The 25039-nt window shown below is 39.0% G+C and overlaps 1 protein-coding gene across 3 annotated transcripts in view; it reads left to right on the forward strand.

The window, feature by feature from the left end:
* Positions 1 to 25039, forward strand: part of Aifm1 (apoptosis inducing factor mitochondria associated 1) — a 44229-nt gene that overhangs the window by 3882 nt on the left and 15308 nt on the right. The window contains exons 2-6 of one of the 3 annotated variants that reach the window (XM_057760003.1): positions 11406 to 11536; positions 16881 to 16980; positions 18276 to 18400; positions 18519 to 18649; positions 21277 to 21367. In XM_057760003.1, coding sequence (XP_057615986.1) covers positions 11406 to 11536; positions 16881 to 16980; positions 18276 to 18400; positions 18519 to 18649; positions 21277 to 21367 — 578 coding nt within the window. Of the gene's footprint in view, positions 1 to 10045; positions 10189 to 11405; positions 11537 to 16880; positions 16981 to 18275; positions 18401 to 18518; positions 18650 to 21276; positions 21368 to 25039 lie in introns of all 3 variants that reach the window. The other 2 variants (XM_057760002.1, XM_057760004.1) reach the window with 2 other exon arrangements.

Consider the following 25039-nt stretch of genomic DNA (forward strand, 5'->3'; position numbering starts at 1 on the left):
CTAGGAGTCTTCAGTAAAGATTGGGGGGACTGATTCTGAAGCAAACCAAAATAGGAAAAAAATAAAAAAGCTGGGCAGTGGTGGCCTTTAATGTCAGCACTTGGGAGGCATTCCCTGAGTTCAAGGCCAGCCTGGTCTACAGAGCTAGTTACATTATAGCTAGGGCTGTTGTTACACAGAGAAACTCTGTGTCTCAAAAAAAGGGGTGTTTATCCTAGATTGAATCTTTTCATCTTTAAAGAAGGAATTGAGGGGCTGGAAAGATGGCTCAGTGGTTAAGAGCACTGGCTGCTCTTCCAGAGGTCCTGAGTTCAATTCCCAGCAACCACATGGTGGCTCACAACCACCTGTAATGAGATGAGATCTGGCGCCCTTTTCTGGCGTGCGGACGTACATAATGTTGTATACATAATAAATAAATCTCTAAAAAATAAAGAAGAAGCTGAACATTTGGCTAGAGAGATAGTTTAGAGGTTAAGAGCACTGACTGCTCTTCAAGAGGTCCTGAGTTCAATTCCCAGCAACCACAACCTGGTGGCCCCACAACCATCTACAGTGAGATCTGGTGCCCTCTTCTGGCACGCAGACATACATGCAGGTAGAACACTGTATACATAATAAATAAATCAAAAAAAAAAAGAAGGAACTCAACTCCTTATGACCTAGAATCCTAGATTGTGGACACTGCTAAATGACACGCTGGTTTTTGATGTTTTGAGACAGGATCTTGGTATGTATTTCAATTGTACACCCTCTCTCCAACTCACCATGTAGCTAAATCCTGATCTCATGATCCTTCTGTCTTAGCCTTTAGAGTGCTTGGTGGCATCTTTTTAAAGCCTAGATGATTCTTCTCTACTTATCCTACCTAATCAAGGGTTTTCAGAAGAAAATCTTTGGCGGATAAATTTTTCTATAATCAGTTAATAAGTTAGATTTTTTTTTTAATGGTTGCTGGGAATTGAACTCAGGACCTCTGGAAGAGTAGTCAGGAAGAGAAGTCAGTGTTCTTAAGCTGTGAACTATCTCCCCAGCCCCCAATAAGTTAGATTTTTTTTTTCTTTGTTTTTCGAGACAGGGTTTCTCTGTAGCTTTGGAGCCTGCCCTAGAATTAGCCCTTGTAGACCAGGCTGGCCTCAAACTCACAGAGATCCGCCTGCCTTTGCCTTCCAAGTGCTGGGATTAAAGGTGTGTGCCACCACCGCCTGGCTGTTAGATTTTTTTAAAAGATGCTTTGAGGGAATTGCTGACATGTGTTAACATTCTTCTAGGTCATATTTCCTAAAGTTGCCTGGTTATATGATTTGAATAAAGGATAAACCCAGATCTTCTCCAGGATCTGCAAAAGAAACATTGAGATTGAGAATAAAATTCTCTTGGATAGAGTCCTGGAATCTGTATTTCAGCAAACTCTTAGAGTTCATATGACCAGGTAAATTTGAGAAATACTGTTTTAGATAAATAGCGACTCTTGTTTTTCTCTTTCACTGGCTTAAGGATTAAAAAAAAAAACACTCAGCAACCTTGGTTCTCTTGTGATTTGCTTCAAGCATATTTTCTCATAACCAAAGGATTGGGAGTTTATCCTATCTGTTCCTGTGTCCTAAGCATCCTGTACAGTTTCTGAGACACCAAGTTCCCAGTGAACGGTTTCTTTTTTCTGTTATCTAAAGTGTTCTTTTTCTTCTGTGCCATTTGTAAGAATGGTTCATGCTGTACTATAGTTATCATTCTTATTCTTCTAAAATTCCAGCAAGGGTTGTTAATTTTTTTAAAGGCTGATAAAATTAAATAGTTGTTGCATTATTTATAAAAAGGCATCTAACTACAGTGGGCATATTAAATAGGCTGTGTTTTATCCATGTTGGAAAAATTAGTTTGATGTTTAGGAATCAAGTTCTTTTTGTTTGTTTGTTTGGTTTTGTTTTTGGTTTTTCGAGACAAGGTTTCTCTGTAGCTTTGGTGCTTGTCCTAAACTAGCTCTTGTAGAACAGGCTGACCTCAAACTCACAGAGATCCGCCTGCCTCTGCCTTCTAGTGCTGGGATTAAAGGCGTGTGCCACCACCACCCGGTTTAGGAATCAAGTTTTAAGAGCATATAGACTTATTAATCATTTGGGATTCCTAAGCCCCTCAGCATATGAATGTGTTTCTGGAAAGCTCTGGGAATATGGATAATAGGAAATTTTGAGGCCTCCAAAAATGAGCTTACAGGTTAAAGTATTACTCTACTGATAGTCTGTGGTACTTAAAGTTGCCATTTTTATTAAGCAACATGAAATTAATGGGTCTGGGTTAGAAACCTTCTCAAAGAAAAAAGAAACCGTTCACTGGGAACTTAGTGTTTCAGAAACTGTACAGAGATGCTTAGGACACAGGAACAGATAGGATAAACTCCCAGTCTTTTGGTTTAGGAGGGGGAAGTAACTACTGCTATTCTGCATATGAGAAAATGTGCTTGATGCAAATCACAAGAGAACCGAGGTTGCTGAGTTTCTTTAGTCAATGCCAAAGACATGCTTCATTCCTGTAATCCCAGCAGGAGAATTGCCAAGATTTTGAGTGAATTCTAACCCTGCTTAGTCTACAGTATGAGATCATGTCTCAAAGAAACAAAACAAATAGAAATAAATGTCCATTGAAAGTATTGGGGAGGTTGGGGTATGGGGTCATGAGTTCAAAGCAAGTCAGAGCTACATATTAAATTCTCATCTGAAAAAGAAAACAACATCAAAAGTTTGGTCAATATCGATCAAATTAGAAAGACAACACTCTGGAGGCAGAGACAGAAGATTTCTGTGAGTTCGGGATCAGCCTGGTCTACTTAGCAGGTTCTGAGCCAGCCACAGCTACGCAGTTATGCCCTCACTCTTAAAAAAATTATTTATACCTACTGTATATCAGGCACTGTTACACAAGCACAAATTGGGTTATTGGGAATTGCATTCTAAGTATAAGTACAAAATCTTGGCCTGTTCTGCAGAACATCTAAAACAAGTAACTGCTACAGTAATGGGAAGTCAGGAGTAAGTCACCTTCTTGTAAAACAAGTGAAGAAGGTGGTGGATGGTTCCGTTGGGGCTCTGAAATTCTGTGACTATGAAGAGAAAGGCATGAAAATAGTTTCATAGCTTAAAATGGAGGGCAATCAATCCTAGTGGTTTTAGGGACCAAGTCTGCAGAATCACCAGTTTGACGCTAGCTAGCCTAGGCAGCATAACAAGACCCTGCCTCAGAAAAAGAAGAAAAAAAGAGCTAAACTTGGGGTTTTTATTTTAATGTATATTTTCATTTTTCAAGACAGTTTCTCTGTATATCCCTGGCTTTCCTGGAACTCTATTTGTAGGTCAGGCTGGCCTTGAACTCACAGAAAACTGCCTGCCTCTGCCTCCCAGGTGGTGGGATTAAAAGCAAGCACTACCACTCTCCACCTTATTTTAATAATTTATTGTCTAAAAATTAAATCATTTTATTTCATGACAACAAAGAGTTCTAAGCTAGAGAAGATACCGTGAAGAATAAAGCAAAAATGATTTTCTTCGCTGAAGAGTATAGATTTAAAGTCTCTTAATTGTATTTCAGAAATTGAAATAGGATGATCACATTTGTGTAACCCACTTCCAGTGTGAAATTTGACCTGTGTTGGAAAGATGCTACTTAATATTTTTAGATTTATTTATCTACTTACTTATTTATTTATTTATTTTTGAGGAGGGTCGGGTTCCAAACAGGGTTTCTCTGGCTGTTCTGGAACTCCCTTTATAGACCAGGTTGTCCTCAAACTCACAGAGACCCTCTTGCCTCTGAGTGCTGGCATTAAAGGCCTGTGCCACCATCTCCTGTCAATAGATTTATTTAATTTTATGAGTGTTTTGTCTGGATGTATATATGTACACCACATGCATGCCTGTTGTTCATGGAGGTCAGAAGAGAATGTCTGAACTGGAGTTACAGATGGTTGGAAGCCACTGTGTGGGAGTTGAGAACCAAACACAGGTTCTCTGAAAAAGCAGCAAGTATTCTTTTTTTTTTCATTTTTTAATCGATATTTATTGAGCTCTACATTTTTCTCTGCTTCCCTCCCTGCCTCTCCCCTCCCCCTTTCAATCCTCCCCCAGGGTCCCCATGCTCCCAATTTACTCAGGAGATCTTGTCTTTTTCTACTTTCTACTTCCCATGTAGATTATATCTATGTAAGTCTCTCTTGTTGTCTAAGTTCTCTGGCATTGTGGTTTGTAGGCTGGCTTTCTTTGCTTTATGTTTAAAAAACACCTATGAGTGAGTACATGTCATAATTGTCTTTCTGTGTCTGGGTTACTCACTCAAAATAATGTTTCCTAGCTCCATCCATTTTCCTGCAAAATTCAAGATGTCGTTATTTTTTCTGCTGTGTAGTACTCCATTGTGTAAATGTACCACATTTTCCTTATCCATTCTTCGGATGAGGGACATTTACGTTGTTTCCAGGTTCTGCCTATGACAAACAAAGCTGCTATGAACATAGTTGAGCACGTGTCCTTGTGGCATGATTGAGCATCCTTTAGATATATACCCAAAAGTGGGTCTTGAGGAAGGTTGTTTGCTAATTTTCTGAGAAATCGCCACACTGACATCCAAAGGGGTTGTACCAGTTTACATTCCCACCAGCAATGCAGAAGTGTTCCCTTTTCCCCACAACCTCTCCAGCATAAGTTGTCATCAGTGTTTTTGATTTTGGCCATTCTTACAGGTGTAAGATGGAATCTCAGAGTTGTTCTGATTTGCATTTCTCTGATGACTAGGGATGTTGAACATTTCCTTAAGTGTCCTTCAGCCATTTTAGATTCCTCTGTTGAGAGTTCTCTGTTTAGGTCTGTACTCCATTTTTTATTGGATTATGTGATCTTTTGGTGTCCAACTTCTTGAGTTCTTTGTATATTTTGGAGATCAGACCTCTGTCTGATGTGGGGTTAGTGAAGATCTTTGCCCATTCTGTAGGCTGTCATTTTGTTTTGTTGACCATGTCCTTTGTTTTACAGAAGCTTTTCAGTTTCAGGGGGTCCCATTTATTAATTGTTTCTTTCAGTGTCTGTGCTGCTGGAGTTATATTTAAGAAGTGATTCCTGTGCCAATGCATTCAAGTGTACTTCCCACTTTCTCTTCTATAAGGTTCAGCGTGGCTGGCTTTATGTTGAGGTCTTTGATCCATTTGGACTTGAGTTTTGTGCATGGTGATAGATATGGGTCTATTTTCATTCTTCTACATGTTGCTATCCAGTTATGCCAGCACCACTTGTTAAATATGCTTTCTTTTTTTTCCATTTGATATTTTTTCCTTCCTTGTCAAAGATCAGGTGTTCGAATATGTGTGGATTGATATCCGGGTCTTCTATTGGGTTCCATTGGTCCTCCTGTCTGTTCTTATGCCAATACCAGGCTGTTTTCAGTACTGTATCTCTGTAGCAGAGTTTGAAGTCAGGGATTGTGATGCCTCCAGAAGTTCTTTTATTGTACAGGATTGTTTTGGCTATCCTGGGTTTTTTTGCTTTTCCCTATGAAGTTGAATACTGTTCTTTCGAGGTCTTTGAAGAATTTTGCTGGGATTTTGATGGGCATTGCGTTGAATCTGTAGATTGCTTTTGGTAAGATTGCCATTTTTACTATGTTAATTCTGCCTACCCAAGAGCATGGGAGATCTTTCCACTTTCTGGTGTCTTCTTCAATTTCTTTCTTCAAAGATTCAAAGTTCTTTTCATACAAGTCTTCCACTTGTTTGGTTAGAGTTACTCCAAGATATTTTATGCTGTATGTGGCTATTCTGAAGGGCATTGATTCTCTGATTTCTTCCCCAGCCCTTTTATCATCTGTGTACTGTGTACAGAAGGGCTACTGATTTGAGTTAATCTTGTATCCTGCTACATTGCTGAAAGTGTTTATGAGTTGTAGAAGTTCCTTGGTAGAATTTTTGGGATCACTTATGTAAACTATCCTATCATCAGCAAACAGTGAGAGTTTGACTTCTCCTTTTCCAGTTTGTATCCCCTTGATCTTTTGGTGTCTTGTCAGCAAGTATTCTTAACCATGGAGCCATCTCATTGGCCCCTAATTTAATTTTTTTGATGCCACAATGTAATTTCTCTTAGAAATATTAATAGGTTTGAGCCTAGATTCCTGCCCCTTCCTATGCTAGGTATGTGCACTATATACTTAAAACTGTTCTGAGTTCTAAAATACTTATTGTCTCAAGACTGCAGGTCTGTATACTTGTTTTTAGTTCCCCTGTACCCTGACACTGTGAAAGGAAAGGGCAGAGTGTTGCTTTTTTCATCTCTGGAAGTATTATATAGGATACTACTACTAAAACCTTTTTAAAATTAAACAGTATTAGAAATTGGCCCTAGGGTCCTGCACAAGCTAGGTAAGCACCTTACCATTGAGCTGTATCCCCAACCCCTTTAAAAATTTTTTTAAACTAAGGTCTCACTACATTGATCTTGCTGGTTTTGTTTTGTTTTTTGTTTTTCGAGACAAGGTTTCTCTGTGGTTTTGGAGCCTGTCCTGGAACTAGCTCTGTAGACCAGGCTGGTCTCGAACTCACCGAGATCCACCTGTCTCTGCCTCCCAAGTGCTGGGATTAAAGGTGTGTGCCACCACCACCCGGCATCTTGCTGGGTTTTTTTTGTTTGTTTGTTTGTTTTGTTTTGTTTGGTTTTGGTTTTGGTTTTTTTCGAGACAGGGTTTCTCTGTAGCTTTGGAACCTGTCCTGAAACTAGCTCTTGTAGACCAGGCTGGTCTCGAACTCACAGAGATCCGCCTGCCTCTGCCTCCCAAGTGCTGGGATTAAAGGCGTGCGCCACCACCGCCCGGCCCTATCTTGCTAGTTTTTTAACTCACTTTGTATTACAGTAAGGCCTTGAATTTATGAAATTACCTCAGTCTCAGGAGTAGCTAAGATTGCAGGTCTGATCTACCAGACCTGGCTCTGTTCTTTTTTTGTATGTTTGTTTGTATTTTGTATTGTTTTTCTTTAAGGCCCAATTCTTACTATATAGCTCTCTGACTAATGTGTAACTTCCACTGTGCTTGACCTCTGGTCTTTTTCTTTTTGTTTTTTTTTTCTTTTCTTATTTTTTTTTCTTTTTGAGACAGGGTTTCTCTGTGTAGCTTTGGAGCCTGTCCTGGCACTAGCTCTGTAGACCAGCGTGGCCTAAAAGTCACAAGAGATTCACCTGCCTTTGCCTCCCAAATGCTGGGATTAAAGGCATTCACTACCACCACCCGGCGCCTCTTTCTTTCTTTCTTTCTTTCTTTCTTTCTTTCTTTCTTTCTTTCTTTCTTTCTTTTTTTTTTTTTTCGAGACAGGGTTTCTCTGTAGCTTTGGAACCTGTCCTAGAACTAGCTCTTGTAGACCAGGCTGGTCTCGAACTCACAGAGATCAACGTGCCTCTGCCTCCCAAGTGCTGGGATTAAAGGCGTGCGCCACCACCACCTGGCAGCCTCTGTCTTTTAAAACCTAGTTAGGATAAAAACTCAAAGATCAGCCTTTAGACCCCTGGTTTTTCCAAGTAGTCTCCTATTTGCAAGGTTAGTGTCAGGACCTTATTAGAAATGGAGATTAGTTCTCTGTGTGGTGAACCAAGCCTGTGATTCTAGTACTCATCAGGTTAAGGCCAGAGGAGTACCCTGGTCTGCCTAAGGAGACTTTGTCTCACAAAGCAAAAAAGACCCCGTGAGATAACTTAGCAGTCAAAGGTACTCGCTGACAAGGGAAAGACTTGCCTTCAATCCCTGGAACCCACGGTGGTGGTGGGAAAAGAACCACTGCTCTAGATCAAAGTGTACATACTCAGCCAAACATGGTCAAATAGCTGCTACTTTTGTGCACTACACAAGTGGAGTGGATTTTACTTCTTCTTGTTGAAATATTTTTTGAGAGAGTCTCGCTTTGTGACCTGAGTTGTCCTAGGACCACTACTTAGAGTTCTGTCTTTCAATTTAGGATTGTCCAACCTCACCTTCTCAAGTGCTAGAATTAGAATTATAGGCATGACCCACCATGTCAAGGCTTTATTTATTCACATTTTTTATAGTTTTTAGGTATTTTTGAGACATTCTCATACTGCAACGCAGCCTGGTCTCAAATTTGCAGCAATCATCCTGCTTCAACCTCCCTAGTACTAAGATTATAAGTGTGAGCTACCATATCTAGCAGTGTTTGTATATTTTAAATGGCCAAGAAAACTTTAGTAACAAATAATATTTTAATACTTAAGCAGTATATAAAACTTAGGTTTTAGTGGCTATAAATAAAATCTTATTGGAACATAGACTTTTGTCTTTTGGGGACTGTTTTTATACCCAGCAGGATTAATTGTTACAGAGACCAGACCATCCACAAAGCTGGAAACAATCACTTTTCCAGCAGTGGTGAACACCTATGAGGTCTAATCACTGAGAAGACACTAAGGCCATGCCTCATATGAAAATCTCTGCATCCGTTGGGAAAAAGGAAATCTGTAATGTCTCAACATTTTCATGAACATATTATTACAAATGCTAATATAAAAATGACTATTATGTTAAATGAGAAACTGCAAGACATTGCTAGACACTTTACATTTTGTATTTCTGGAATATACTTAAGAGCAGAAATTCAGTTATTTTGAGAGATTAAGTTCTCTATGAAATTTTTGTTCTGACTTCCTTTTGATCTTTAATGTTTCTTCTAGGACATATTACTTTTCATACAAGACAGAACTGTGTGTTCCAGGGCTGTAATTAAGCAAGGCTTGAGCCAAGTAGATTGTTCTTGAAATGGGCATTGTAATGTCCCAGGTAGTCTGTGGTCAGTTTTGTATATTTTTAGCCTTATGTTTCTGTTGGTTCCACACCCATGGATTCACTCAACTACTAATCAAAAATACTTTTTAATTAAACGTGATGACATATGCCTTGGGAGGCTGAGGCAGACTACTTAGTGAACTCCAGATCAGCCAGGTTACATGGTAAAGCCCTGTTTAAAAACAAAAAACAAAATAAACTAGGCACACCCCTTCAACCCCAGCATTTAAGAGGCAGAGGCAGGTGGATCTCTGTGAATTCAAGGCTAGCCTAGTCTGCGGAACAAGTTCTTGGACAGTCAGGGCTACACAGAGAAACCCTGTCTTGAAAAACAACAACAACAAAAATTACTAAGTTAGGCCAAGCCATGGTGGCATATGCCTTTAACCCAATCCCTCCATAGACAGAAGCAGGGGGGTCATTGTGAGTTTGAGATCAGCCTGGTCTACAGAGCTAGTTTTAGGACAGCCATGACTACACAGAGAAACCCTGTCTTGAAAACCAAACTAACTAACTAAATAAATGAAGCTTCTATCATTATCTGTAGTGAACATAGACAAACTTTCTATTTTTGATTATTTTCCCTAAATAATATAGCAACTATTTGCATTATATTAACCATTATAAGTAATTTAGACATGATTTGACGTATATGTGATTATAAACATAGGTTGTATGAAAATTCTGTACCATATTCTATAAGATACTTGAGCATATATGAGTTTAAGTTAAATCTAGGAATCTGGACTCAAACCACCACAGATACTGAGGGATGACCTACCTATTAAATAGGTTATCTTGGTGTGTTTACTTCATTTATGGTGAAGGTGTAAAGATATTTGATGAACTGCTCTTTTTTTTACCAATTTTCTGGAAGCTTTGAATGTTCTCATTGGATAACGTTTAAATTGTACTCTTGAGAACTCCAACAGCTAAGCTGGGTATGATAGTGTCGGTTTAGAAGGATCACAAATTTGATACCAGCTTGGGCTACAAAGTCCACCCCTGCCTCAAAAAAAAGTTCTGTTACCGTAGGTTGTACATAAATATCTGTATTATTTATGTGTACATTTTTTATTTTGTTTTTCTTGGTCATAGAACAGTGAACATTGTAAAACCCAAGGTATAATTCTTTATTTCTATAGTACATTGATATTTAATCATAAACATGTGTTAATTATTCTATTTGTGTGTGTGTGTGTGTTAACAAATTGTGTTCCTTTAGGCAACTTGTTCCAGCGATGGTGTGTTCCTCTAGAACTCCAGATGGCAAGACAAATGGCTAGCTCTGGTTCATCGGGGGGCAAAATCGATAATTCTGTGTTAGTCCTTATTGTGGGCTTATCAACAATAGGAGCTGGTGCATATGTAAGTAAAAAAGCAGCTTGTGTAGAGAAGCTGCCAGACAGCTCCCATTGATAGTCTCAGTACTACTCTGCTTCAAAACTTTTGCAACTAATTCTGCTTTCTCCTATAGGAAAACTTCCAAAAAGCCTTCTTTAAAATGTCTATGGGAGCTGATTTGGGAATGACTGATATTTACTGATTTATGTTGATTGTTCTTTGCACTTTTCACTTCTTATTCTTTGCTTGAAAACTGTATTTCCTGAGGCTTGACTAACCCACAACATTACCCTTGTTCTTCTCTTGATTGTGATAAAGTAACCTGTAAGCAAAGTCAATGTTCATTGCAGCTCCTAAGCACAATATCTCATTTTAATGTATTTATCAATTTTTTAAAGTCTTTTTTTCTTAGCTTGAGATTGACCATTTACAAAACAGCTTTCAATAAAAATTATTAAGCATTTTCTTATTTCTTATTTCATTATTAAGATAATGATAGGAAAACTAAATCCCTGGCTCTCACTCAAAGACTAAATTATAGAAATGTGTCTAGTATCTCCAGTTGTACAATGGAGTTTAGGGGAGTTGAGAAACAGTACTTAATTGGTACATACTGTTAGCATGGTTATATCTCCTTAAAAGAACTGATCATCTTAGCAGGTCGCAGGTGATTTATTCTGTGGGTGTTTTTGTTTTTGTTTTTAACTTGGCAGAGTGTACTGTAACTAAGCAGATCCATCTAAAACTCAATCCTGTAGGGTTGAATAAATCGCCTTTGATGACACCTGCTAACATCCTTGATCAAAGAAAGCTGTTTGCTTTACATACTAAGAACAAATGGTTCGATACCATCACAATCTTAGTTCTTTCTCTGCTGATAATAGTAAAATTATTTTTGTTCCTCTGTCACTAGGTTAAGGGGAGGGGGCATGAAAATTATTTGAAGTTACCCATAGTCTCATACCTTAAGCTGACTCCAAAATGTACAAGAAGAGTAGCCAGCTCTTGCCAGTTGTAACTCAAATCAGAGCAATAAATAGATAAAAATTTGCCTGATCCTGTACTTTGAGGAAGAGGCCTTCTCCTCCAATACTGGAGCAGCTTTTAACTTTTTTTCTTTTTCAATTTTTAGCACAGTAACAAAAATGCTTCTCTGCATTTGCATTAAATGTTTATTCATTAATACTTAGTGCCTTTTCTATTTCCTTTTGTCTCCTTCCTGGCCTTATGTTTACCTACAGTTGTGCAGTGTCATCTCCTAGGATCCCCTTCTAGATCGCTAGCGTCTACAGGTGCTTCTGAAAAAGATGGCAGCAGCCTAGTATACTTCTTAATTGTAGGAGCAACAGTGACTGGGGCAGGAGTTTATTATGTAAGATGCTTATACTAAAATATGTTTGGGGACAGGGTGGGTGAAACCATGGCACTAATAATAACTTGGTTAATAGAACACAGTAAAATATTCACAGCATGTGCTTCCTATAGACATTTGTTAAAGGGACATTGTCAGTCACTAGAGACTCCTCAAATCTTATTTTTCTAACCTTTGAAGATATACTAGACCAGTCTAAACTCATAAATTTAGAGCCAAATCCTTATATCAACCTTTTCTTTGAAATGTTTATCAAATTTGTGCTTATTTTTATACTGCTAAATTATATTGTGCTTTAGTGCTGCATGTCTAACAAGACAGTCTCAGTAAATATTGAATAAGTAAAGGAACTTGAGCACCATCAACTTTGAATCATTTTAGGTGAAATGCAATTTTTCTGTTTTGTGAGAAGCAATCAACTTAGCTTTTACTGTGAAAGGGCATTAATTGAATGCTTTTGACAAGGTCCTGAAAGCCATACAGATTGGAGTATTTTTCCAAACCACCCACGGTCTCTACTTCAAATTAAATTCACTTGGCAGTGTCCCTTTTGTTACCTCTAATTTGGTGAAATTAGTGGCTGAAGCATTCATGTAGGGTGATTTCTTGAACACCTCTCACTGATGATTCAGACGCTACCTTCTGAGCCTTAATTTTTCCATTTCATGTTTTTCAGTTTTTCTCATCACTTCCATTCACTTATTCAAAATTAATTTTAAAGTCATTTCATTAGATATGTTTATAATAATTGAAATCTATTGAACCTCTGATTTGTGTTGCTGGCCATAATTGAATGGCCTGCCCCCACAGAGTTGACCATGCTGATACTCTTGATGCCAAGCCACAAGATGAGTTAGTCACGGTAGCTTTCTCCTGTTCTAGAAATATCTAAGAATTACAAGTTTCTCTCAAGTTACTCAGTTAGATGCTTCATTTCCCTTTGTGTTTGTCCAACCCTGGTTGTAATAAACGTATTTTAATGACTGAAGGTTAAATGATAAGTTTTTGTCTACTTTTATCAAACTAGTCTGTATACTTTTGTTTCAGGTTTTAAATAGTTGAAAATTTGCTATCAAGCAGCTTGAAAGTTTTCTCTGAAATTGGTATTAATCATGAGAAACAACTTAAAATCAGTGTCCAGATTTGGTGAGATTCCAATGACTGCAATCTATATATGGTTCAGGGCTGATGAGATGGCTCTGTAGGTAAAGGTGCTGGTCGTCAATCCTGACAACCTACCTGGGTTTGATCCCTGGGATGTATATGAGGGAGAACAAGAAACACAATTCTCTAAAATTGTCCTCTGACCTCCACATGCACGGTGGCACTCACATGTGAGCATACACATACAGGCACACAAGCAAATGTAATAAAAAAAATAATGTAGTGCTTATATTTGTTTCTCAGACTGTCAAAACCAAGTACCACAAAATGACTTTAACTATAGACATTTACTTTCTCAGTTGTGAAGGCTAGAAAGTTAGAATGAATGTCAGACAAGGTTAGGTTTCTGGTGAAGGTTTTCTTCATGACATGCGTGCAGCCAACCATCCACCTTACTGGGTCCTTGCATTGGGGCAGGACAGTGTTGAAAGTAAATGAGGTAGTGCTGGTGACTCTTCCTCTTTTTGTAAAAGCCCTATTCAACTTGTCACCACTCCTATCTCTGGATACTGTCACCCTGGCAGTTAGGGCTTCAACATATGAATTGAGGAATTTAGTCCTTAGCAATATCCCTTCCAGCAACTTTTGTCATTTGAAGAAATATTGTAGAAGGAGGAGCTGCGGGCCTGCTTTTCACCCTGCCCGGCTCCCAGATGCCTGGCTAGCTTATGCCCTGAAATAACAACACACAAATTGTATTCATTTAAACACTGCTTGGTCCATTAGCTCTAGTCTTTTCTTGGGTAGTTCTCATATCTTGATGATTAACCCATTTCTAATAATCTGTGTAGCACCACGAGGTGGTGGCTTACCGAGAAAGATTCAGCATGTCTGACCTGGCGGCTGGCTCCATTGCGTTTGTCCCTCACTTCCCTTCCCTTCTGTCTACTCCACCCACCTATGTTCTGACCTATCAGGCCAAGCAGTTTCTTTATTAACCAATGAAAGTAACAGATAGACAAATGACCTTCCCACATCAAAATATTTCTGATTTGACTACAATTACTCCTTCAGTAACTCCTGTATTAAGGGTTCTTTACCTTCCTGGCCCTCTGTGCCCCACCGGCTTTAAAGAAACACTTTCCCATGGTCTACAGTAAGAAATGCAGTTTATCTTGCAACCCATAAAACTACAACTACATAAAGTGCAGTAAATTTTAACTCATGTTATTCTTACTGGCTTGTCCATAAGCTATTAATCTCATCTTACCCTCTGTTCCCCCTACTAATGCTGATCCTAATCTACAACTGACTCTCAGCCCACTAGTGGGTTATGACCAGTTTGAAAAACATTGACCTTAATGGTAGCATCTGCTGCTTGATATAAGCACAAATTCCTTATTAGCATCCATGTGAGGTTTTTTTTTTTTTTTTTTTTTTTTGCCAGTGATTTCCTCTAGTACCTCAGATAGGTACTTTATTCTCAGTCTTTTACTAGTTTCAGTGAACCAGGCCAAAATGGCCTTTAAAATAATTAATGAAGTTTAACCACTATTCAAGTGTTAGAATGTTGCCTTAGAAGGTTGACCTTTCATTTCAAATTTCTTCCTGTTTAGAAAGGTAGCCTCCTAATATTTTCATAAATTTGTAGTATTTCTTAGCCTAACATGTGTTTGTCCACTCTAATTGGAAATCTTTGTGAACAAGGAATACAGAAACCCCTTGGGGAATGTAATTTGTTATTTAATGTGTACATAAACTTTCACTTTAGAACATTGAGCTTAAAAGCTGTATATCCACATTTAACCTTAGTTTAGCCTTTTCCTTGCCAAACCTCCTTTCCTGCTCTACTCCTTTCGCATGTAAAAATATCAGGCAGCATAGAATGGCTCAGACCATTTCTGGATGACCCTCTCAGTATGAGCATAACCCAATCTCTTTTCCCGTTCACTTTGGTTTTACTCACCTCTCGGTTTGCCCATTTGCAGCATGTCACCTAATGAGCTGCTCTGTAAAGTGATCCTAGAAAGTCTTTTTTTTTTTTAGTTTATTTTTGAGTGATAGAGATCAAAATGGGGCCCTTGTGCTTGCTAGCCAAACATTCCACTACTGAGTCACATCCCTAACCTCATAGGAATATTTTTAGAATATATTTTTTACTTACTCTACTTGTCCTTATTTCTACAGTTAATTCATTTGAGAAATGCCACTTAATTTTTTTTTAAATATTTATTTATTTATTACATATACAATATTCTGTCTGTGTGTATGCCTGCAGGCCAGAAGAGGGCACCAGATCCCATTACAGATGGTTGTGAGCCACCATGTGGTTGCTGGGAATTGAACTCAGGACCTTTGGAAGAGCAGGCAATGCTCTTAACCTCTGAGCCATCTCTCCAGCCCCCGCCACTTAAATTTTTATCTTGTTGTCCACATAGGATATAAAAGAACAAAAATATTGTGATCAGAAGACATCCTTGGGCTGGGACGGTAGCTCAGTTGGTAGAGTGTTGGCCTAGCACATACAGAGTCCTGGGTTTAGTCTCCAGAAGTACATCAGTCAGACAGACATAGATACATAGCGTGCCTGGTGCCTGTATCCCAGAATGAGAGAGGTGGAGACAGGAGGGCCAGAAGTTCATGGTGATCCTAAGCTATATGAGACCCTATCTCAAAAAAAGTCATTGTCTATCAGTTTTTTGTTCTTGTTTTTTATTTATTTATTTATTATGTATACAATATTCTGTCTGTGTGTATGCCTGCAGGCCAGAAGAGGGCGCCAGACCTCTTTATAGATGGTTGTGAGCCACCATGTGGTTGCTGGGAATTGAACTCAGGACCTTTGGAAGAGCAGGCAATGCTCTTAACCACTGAGCCATCTCTCCAGCCCCCTTTGTTCTTGTTTTTGAGACAGGGTTTCTCTGTGTAATAGCTCTGGCTGTCCTATAGACCAGGCTGCCTGGCCTTGAATTTGTAGAGATCTGCCTGCTTCTGCCTCCTGAGTGCTAGGATTAAGGACTTGTGCTACCACCACCTGCTTTGCTTTTTTTTTTTTAAATTAATTTATCTTTGAGATGAAGTCTTACTATATATGGTTGTGGCTGGCCTCACACTCACAGAAATCAGCCCATCTCATCTTGCCAAATGCTGGAGTTAAAGGCATGTACTACCTACCATGCACAGCCCATGTTTAAAACTTATGTATGTATTTCTAAGGTCAAGATCTCACCCTGTCTTCTCACTGGCTCAGAACTCATTGTGTAGACCAGGTTGGCCTCAAACTCACATAAATCTGTATGCCTCTTCCACCCAAATCCTGGGATTAAAAGTGTTGTTTCTACAACTGGTAATTTTTTTTTGACAGTTACTAATTAGGGCTTGGGAATACAGTTCAGTGGCCTGATATGCATAAGGCCATGGCTGGTCTCCAGCATCTAAATATTTTAAAAAATAAGTTAAAAGTAACTAATAAACCCTGGTGTTGAGTATTAATAAAGAGGAATAACAGAAATTAGTCACAGTACAAAGCTACTGTTCCTCAATTTGAAAGTGTAGCAGAAAGAATGTATTTGAAATAGAATAGGTGTTTAATGACAATGATATTTGAACCTTAATAATTATTTATATGTTGTATTTCTAAGTGAGACTCCTACCTCCTTTGTTTAGGAAAAGAAAAAACTATTGCTGGAAAAATGAGTTACATTTTAAGAATATGATACACCTAGCCACATATCTCAATCCCTGGCAAACTCTGAAACATCTATCAGGAAGATACAGTCCCCATATGCATTGATTTTACAACTAGCACCAGCATAGTCCAAAACCCCTTCCTGTACTTTAGCCATTTCTGTACTTACTAACATTACATTCCCTTTTCTTTACTTTCTGAATTCAATATCAAGAGAGTTCCTTACCAAGAGTTACAGAAAATCTAAAACATATATTTCGATCTGTTTTTGAGTATTCTTTTTCTCACCAAATATGTGTACACTGAATAGTTTTATTTCTTGAGAAAAGAACTTTGGGCTGGGGATATAGCTCAGTGGTAGAATGCTTGCTTAGCATGCATGAAGCTCTGGATTCTATCCCCAGTATTGGAAAAGAAAGCTTTGCCTTAGTGATTTTGGCATATCAGACTAACCTTAGTGTAGACAAAAGCTTTTCATTTAATTGAAATATTAGATTATGGTCTGAGTTAGCTGTATCATGTAATAAACTTTCTCTGTGTTTGGGTCTACAGGCCTACAAGACTATAAAAGAAGACCAAAAAAGATATAATGAAAGAATGGCAGGGCTAGGACTGACACCAGAAGAGAAACAGAGAAGGGCCGACGCCTCTGGTAAGTATTCCCCTATGTCTCTTCTGTATGATTTGAGACTACATAAGGGAAAATGATTAAGGATTATGATTTGCTAATATCTTGTTGTAGTGTAACAGTGTGAGATTATAAGCTTCCAGAAATTATGGTTTTACCCCACAACAGGGAGCAATTTCCTGAAATATTTGGTTGGCATTTTAGGCTTGAAGTAAAATTATTGTGAGTACCTATCTTTATATAGGCTTTTTAAAAGGCAAGCTTGGTAAGAAAATCAGGAAAAGATAGGAAAGCCATTTTTCCAATGACTGAGCCTTTTTGGTCATATTAATTCCTTTGAATCTTTGGAGTTTGCATTGTAGATGTGTTTGTTTTCCTGTAGCACAAAGCTCTAGCCTTCACTTCATTTGAGTCACTTAGATTTTCAAGGAGGAATGTTTTAATCCTTTAATAACCCCTATAGCTCTGGGTAGGCGGTTTGTATTGCTTTCTTCAATAATGCCATCTTCTTCATGAACATTGTCTAATAATCTCCAATTGACCTCCTAGGTGGTTCCCCTTTATTGCTAACAAAAGGTGCAACTGAACTTGATATTTTCCTGGTGGTTGATAGAAAAATAATAAGAATGCAGAGGCCTTTTAATATATGCTTTCTAATATATTTGAGAAATAACTAGCCAGGTGTGATGGTGTACAGCTGTAATCCCAGCATATGAGAAGCTGAGGCCAGTCAGGGATACAAAGTGAGACCTATCTTAAAAAGGGGCAAAGGAAAAGACTAATATTTAAGGTCAGCCCTGGATCCAGTATAGAACTAATGAATGAAAGACACCAATCAATTCATTCACTCCATTTAAAAATTTTCCCCACAGGTAAAATGAAAGGAATATTCCTCCAACAGAATGTTCGGAGGATTGTTTGGTGCTTTGGTCACCACCACCCCCCCCCTTTTTTTTTAGTTCTGGCTCTCAGACCCAGTATCTTGGACATGATAGGCAAGCTTCATGCCACTGAGCCACATCCTAAACCCAGTAAGTTTAAGATTTGTATAGGTGTGCTGGTTTTATTTTATGTAAAGTATTAAGACAAGTACAAAGTGACTTTTTGAAATAGTGGCCCGGAGTCATCAGAGCCTTTAAGAAGACTGATCCAGGTGGTGGTATCACACTCCTTTAATCCCAGCACTGGGAAGGCAGAGGCACTGTAAGTTCAAGGCCAACATGGTCTATAGAGCTAGTGCCAGGAAAGGTTCCAAAGCTACACAGAAACCTTGTCTCGAAAAACAAACAAAAAGACTGACCCTGTATCTTCTGTTACAGCTGCAGAGGGAGGGTCATCTCCTCAAGTCAAAGTACCGAGTCATGTTCCTTTCCTGCTGATTGGTGGAGGTACTGCTGCTTTTGCTGCAGCCCGATCCATCCGGGCTCGGGATCCTGGGGCCAGGGTAAGGTGCATGTTATTTTGTTTGGTGTAGAAGGTATAGTGTGCAAATTTAGCCAGTGTGAATGCTTTGACATTTACCTCTTAAATTAGCACTGACAAGTATTATTTTGTGTCTAAAGGTCCTGATTGTATCTGAAGACCCTGAGCTACCATACATGCGACCTCCTCTTTCAAAAGAATTGTGGTTTTCAGATGATCCAAATGTCACAAAGACACTGCAATTCAGACAGTGGAATGGAAAAGAGAGAAGGTATGTTTGCTTATGTAAAATGGGCCTGACTGAGCATGAGGAACAGGTTAAGATTTTGTCACTGATCACGTGTAATACATGGGAAGGCTGTACATGGAAGTTTGCTGTTGTATATACTTGGTCAGGCTCAGAGGCAACAAAGAACATTCTAGCTTCTGTTCCCCAAACTACTAACAATCAGCAGTTTAATGCTAGACTGTGAAATATTAGGGCTCCTATTTCTAGGGCCTTTAGGTTAGATTTCTCTGCCAGAGATTAGCTTAGCCAGTGTTGTCATTTCTTTATAAATACCTAGGCAAATCATACAAAAGCAAGTGAAACTGATTATGACACTCTTCCATTTTTGGGTGTGTATGTGTTCACAAGCATACATATCTGCATATATGTGGAGGCCAGAGGTCAACCTTGGGTGTCATTCATCAGCCTCTGTAACATGAGGGCCTGCTTGTCAGGGTTTCTGTCTGCCCACCAGGTCCCACAGCTGCCAGGCCCCAAAGAAAATCACACAGAGATCTCCATAAGTTATAAAACTGATTGGCCCATTAGCTCAGGCTACTTATTAGCTCTTGTAGCTCATATTAACCCATTATTCTTATCTATGTTAGCCATGTGGCTTGGTACCTTTCTCAGCTGGGTAGATTACATGTTGCTTCTCGGTAGTCTGGGCAGAAATGGGAGGAATGGGCTTCCTCCTTCCTAGCATTCTCCTGTTCTCATGGTCCCGCCTCTACTTCCTGTCTGGTTGACCCACCTATACTTCCTGCCTGACCAATCAGCGTTTTATTAAAACACAATGATTGACAGAATACAGACAATTCTCCCGCACCAAGCCGCCATCTACTTTGTTTTTGTTTTGTTTTGTTTTTTGTTTTTGAGACAGGATCTCTCACTGGTCTGGGACACAACTAAATTGGCGAAATAGGCTGGATAGCCAGTGAACCACAAGAATTTTCCTGTCTTTGCTTCCTCAGTGTTGGGATTACAAGTGCATGCCAACTTGCCTGGCTTTTTTATGTGGGTTCTGGGGCTTAAACTTGGATCCTTATGCTGCAAGCACTTAACTGAACTGTCTCCCCAGGCCATTGATGATGGTACTTTGTTTGACACTAACCCACATTCACAATTGCAGGGCTAGAGTAGGAAGGCTATAACGAAGAGCCTCATTATCAGAATGCTTGCACAAAAAACACTTGGAGCTAGCTGGGCATGATAGTACATGAAACCCTAGCATTTGAGAAGATGAGGCAAAACAGTCAGGAGTTCAAGACTAGCCTAAGTAACAGCCTAGTTACTCAAAATGTCTCAAAAATGTAAAACAAACATAAACAAACTCCAAGTATTAGAGCTATAGTTCCAGCTTTTTTCTTCTATAAGACTCCTTAGGTCTCTCAATTCTAGTACTGTTCTTGGTGCTCTAGTGTATTTCTTATTAGTGATTCTTTGACGTTGAACTAAAATTTACAGACCTGGGCTGGAGAGATGGCTTAGCATTTTAGAGCACTTTTTGCTTTTGCAGAGGACCCACGTTCAGTTTCCAGCAATCACACAGTGATTTTACAGCCATCTGTAACTCCAGTTGTAGGAAATCTGACACCCTCTTCTGACCTTTGCGAGCACAGACATGCCTGTAGGCAAAACATCCACATGTAAAATAAATAAATCTTAACAAATGTAAATGCCAAAATGTGTTTGCCTCTCATCTTTACTATCATGTTTCATTTGCAAGCAGACTGCATACTTTCAATTAAATTTTCTCTACTTATAATGTTTTTTACATAATTATTTACTTTTTTTTTAAATTTGGGTTCTCACTTTGTTGCCCTGACTGAACCCAAACTACTAGGTTCAAGTAATATTCTTGGTCTATCTTCCTGAGTAGTTGAGATTCTAGCTTGATCGTTTAAGGCAGAATCATGTAGGAGCAAGACCTTGCTCCACTGGTCAACAGCACCATTCTGAAAAATTAATGTAGGTCGATATGTGAATACCCGTTCCTTGAGTGCCTTTGTTCTTAATTTGAAATGATTCTATACCTAGAACTAAGTTTCTCAGCCTCTACACCATAGGTTGATATTTGAGACAATGTAATTTTTTTATTGATATTTATTGAGCTCTACATTTTTCTCTGCTCCCCTCCCTGCCTCTCCCTTCCCCCCTTCAATTCTCCCCCAAGGTCCCCATGCTCCCAATTTACTCAGAAGATCTTGTCTTTTTCTACTTTCTACTTCCCATGTAGATTATATCTATTTAAGTCTCTCTTAGTGTCCGCATTGGAGACAACATAATTCTTATTGAAGGTAAGGGCTGTGCCGTATAGCATAGGCTGTTCAGCGGTATCTCGATTCTAGCTATCAGATACAATAACATCCCCTTGTAAGATGTTGTAACCCACAATGTCTCCAGATATGGCCAAATGTCCCGTGGGGCTAAAGTTGCACCCAATTGAGAACCACTGATCTGTAATACTTTTCAGTAAGTCACCATCAAGATCTAGTGACAAGAGAAACTCTGGAAAATGTACCAAAATTTATTTTTCATGTAATATTTACATCATTTTAGTAAAGCTATAGGGGGGAGCCTATAGTAGTTCCAGATGCTTATAGTTTTTTTTCTTCTTTCCCATACAGCATATATTTCCAGCCACCTTCTTTCTATGTTTCTGCTCAGGACCTGCCTCATATTGAGAATGGTGGTGTGGCTGTCCTCACTGGGAAGAAGGTGAGATAGTAGGCTGCTTTCTTTGTCAGGTTCTAGCCTATGTAGTTACCAAACAGAAATTACAGTGATGTGCTTTTCCATTACAATCCAGGTTTCCTCTCCCACCATAGTTCATCGAAGGAAAACCAAACATTATAGGACTAATATTATTTAGTTTGTCTGTCTAAGGAAAATCTATAGCAAAGTGTAGACCATGAAGTTGAATAAACTTTGCCAGAGAAATCACATTGTCAGATACTATAATGCTAAAAACTATTGCTGCTTTTTTTTTTAAAAAAAAAAAAAAACTATTTTTATTTAATGTTGGTTGGTTTTGCCGGCATGCATGTCTGAAGCCCTGGAACTGGAGTTATAGACAGGTGTGAGCTGCCATATGGATACTAGATATTGAACCCAGGTACTCTAGAAAAGTAGCCAGTGCTCTTAACCACTGAACCATCTTTCCAGCCCTAAAGATTGATCGATCAATTGATTGATTTACTATTTATTTATTTATTATGTATACAATATTCTGCCTGCATGTATGCCTTCAGGCCAGAAGAGGGCACCAGATCTCATTACAGATGGTTGTGAGCCACCATGTGGTTGCTGGGAATTGAACTCAGGACTTCTGGAAGAGCAGCCAGTGTTCTTAACCTTCTGAGCCAACTCTCTAGCCCCTATTGTTGCTTTTGTTTATGCTTCTGTATTTGTTCCTCCTTCCTATTGCTTTTTGTTTTGTTTGACCTTTCTTTGGGGTTATTTATGATAAGAAATTAGACTAATTTTCAGCATAATTCAACATGGAAGATACTGTTGGATGTTACCAAAATGGTTGCATAAATAAGGAGAGCAGTTATTGCACAATGCTTGTTAGGTCCTAGGAAAGCTTTGTTGTGTTGTGTTTTATTTGCTGTGTTGTGCTTTATTTTTATTCATGGAAACAGTAGGCTATGTTTGTAAATTAATGGCAGTGTTCCAATAGAGGGGATGGTGTTCTCTTAAGAAGCAAAGCTGAAAGTGGAGCACAAATGGGCAGATTGACCTTTGACCACTTTTCCCATAACAGAGCTGTAGAATGTGGTTAAGCTGGTAGTGGCACCTTATGTTAAATGTCCCCAGTGTGGAATACTGGAGCCCTATCCCCTAAGGGAAAACAAAAATAAGCAGCAACATAGATAATCTTAACACAGAAATGTTATGAGTCCTGGGAATTAGGAGGAGGGGGAATGTACAGTACAGTAATGAATACAAGGAAAGCTTCCTGGAGAAGAAATCTGTAGTCCTAAAATGTCTGAAATGTTCTTTTTAGATTTATTTATTTATTTTATATGTATGTAAATGTACCATGTGTGTGCATGATGCCCTCAAAAGTTAGAAAAGGAATGTTGGATCCCTTGGAACTAGAATTTAAAATGGCTATGAGCCATCATGTGGGTTCTGGGAAGTGAACCCAGATCCTCTGCAAGAGCAAGCTTATTATTTTTTGATGTGTATATATATGCGAGTATGATATATGTGGATATAGGTAGTATAAAGAGGAGAGTGTCAGGTGTTCTGCCCTATTACTCTGCTTAATATATTCCTTTTGAGTGGGGTCTCTTACTGAACTTGAATCTAAGCTGGTGACCAGCAGGCTACATTTATCCTTCTCCTGTCTCTGACTTTTTATATGAGTGCTGAGGATTATAGTTTAGAGATTCTCTGCTCAAGTGCTCTTACCTACTAAGTCAGCTCCCTAGCCCTAGAGCAGAAGATATTAAAGAATGGAGAGGTGTAGATTACATAAGTGCAAAGAACATTCAGGAGAGCAACATGAGGAAGAACTAACAGCATAAGCAAGTATCCAGCAGTACAGAGAAACATATTTAGTACAAGGAAAACAAGCAGCTAGCTACTGATAGAACAGAAACTTCGAGTTAAAGAACTAAGGATGTAGTTTAGGGGTAGAATACCTGTATAACATGGATAAGGTACTGGAATTGATCTCTAACTTGGCAAAAGAAATGATAGATTGGAAATACTTTTTGTTTTGTTTTGGTTTAAGACAGGGTCTCATTATATAGTCCTTGCTGTCCTTGAACTTGCTGTAGATCACACTGACCTCAAATTTGGAGATCTGCCTCTAGAGTGAAACCCTGTCTCAAACAACAACCAAAACAATAGAAAAGAACTTAGAGAGCAGTAGATAACATTGTAAAGTTAAACTATTCTTTTTTTGCATGTGTATATGCATGTTTACATGTGCATGCACATGCATGTAGAGGACAGAGGTTGACATAAAGAACCTCCCTCTATTCTATTTACTAAGTCAGATTCTCTTGCTGAATCTGGGACTTACTGGTTCTGCTAGTCTGGTAGCTGGCTCACTATGGAGATCCCCTGTTCCACCTTGTCAGCACTGGGATTGCATGTGGGTGCCAACACATACTCAGCTTTTATGTGGATGTTGGGGTTCCATACTCTGTTCCTCATGCTTGCGTAGCAAGTGCTATATGCATTGAGCCATCTCCCAAGCCCTACTCTATTCTTTCAGTAAGTTTAGATGAGCTGGAGAGTGCTTGAGGACTGGAGTTCAATACCCAGAACCCATATAAAACACTCAGGTGTGGTGGAGCATGCTTGTAATATCAGTGCTGAGAAGGCAGAGACAGGTGGATCCCTAGGGCTTGCTGGCCAGCCACCATATTTAACCAATTTAGTGAGTATGACACCGTGTCTCAAAAAAAATTAGACAGGGATGACTTGAGGAACAATGCCCAAGATTGTTCTTTGCCTTCTGCCTTCTATTCGCATAAGCACTTGCATGCACGTGGACATGAAAATACACATGCACACACTCCCAAAGTTTAACTGAAATTTGAGCATAATAGGTCATACCTGTAATCTCAGTATTTTGGAAACTGAGTCAGTAGGACAGCTACAAGTTTGAAGCTAGTGTGGGTTACAGTATAGTCAGTTGCAGACCAGTCTGGGCGAAAGAATGTGACCCCATCTCTAAAAAAAATTTAAGGACTAGCTGGGCAGTGGTGGAGCACGCCTTTAATCCCAGCACTCCAGAGGCAGAGGCAGGCCTATATCTCTGAGTTTGAGGCCAGTCTGGTCTACAAGAGCTAGTTCCAGGACAGACTCCAAAGCTACAGAGAAACCCTGTCTCGAAAAAAAAAAAAAAACTTACTGGTAGAGTAAGTAATCCATGTGCTTGCATGGAATGCACAAGGATCTCGGTTCAGTCCTCAGTATAGTAAAAGTCAATAAAATGAATGGTTGGTATATGAGTGTTTCTTTTTTGAAAAATTCTAAATTAAAAATTTAAACAGGGGGAGACAGCATTGGATAGAAGTTTGAAGAGGACATAGAATCAAAGATGTGTCTTACTATATTGAACTGAAGTCTAAGGACTCAGGAGAGGGTAAAGGAATAATGGACAGTTATCAGGTGAAGATCCTGAAAGAGAAAAGAATGGCTAGATATACAAGAATAGAAAGATCACCTTATTTCTCAGCTGGAAAAAAGGAAGTGAATGAACAAAAAAGAAAGTAAACAGTTTGTATACATATGTATGCATGTGGTATATGCATGTGTATATGAAGGTACCATTGCCTGTGTATACACACACGTGGAATCCAGGTGTTGACATCCAGTGTTCATCTGTTTCTCCACCTTATATTTTGAAACAGGGTCTCTCACTGA

Source organism: Chionomys nivalis, chromosome X, assembly GCF_950005125.1.
Source record: "Chionomys nivalis chromosome X, mChiNiv1.1, whole genome shotgun sequence".
Classification (NCBI taxonomy): domain Eukaryota; kingdom Metazoa; phylum Chordata; class Mammalia; order Rodentia; family Cricetidae; genus Chionomys; species Chionomys nivalis.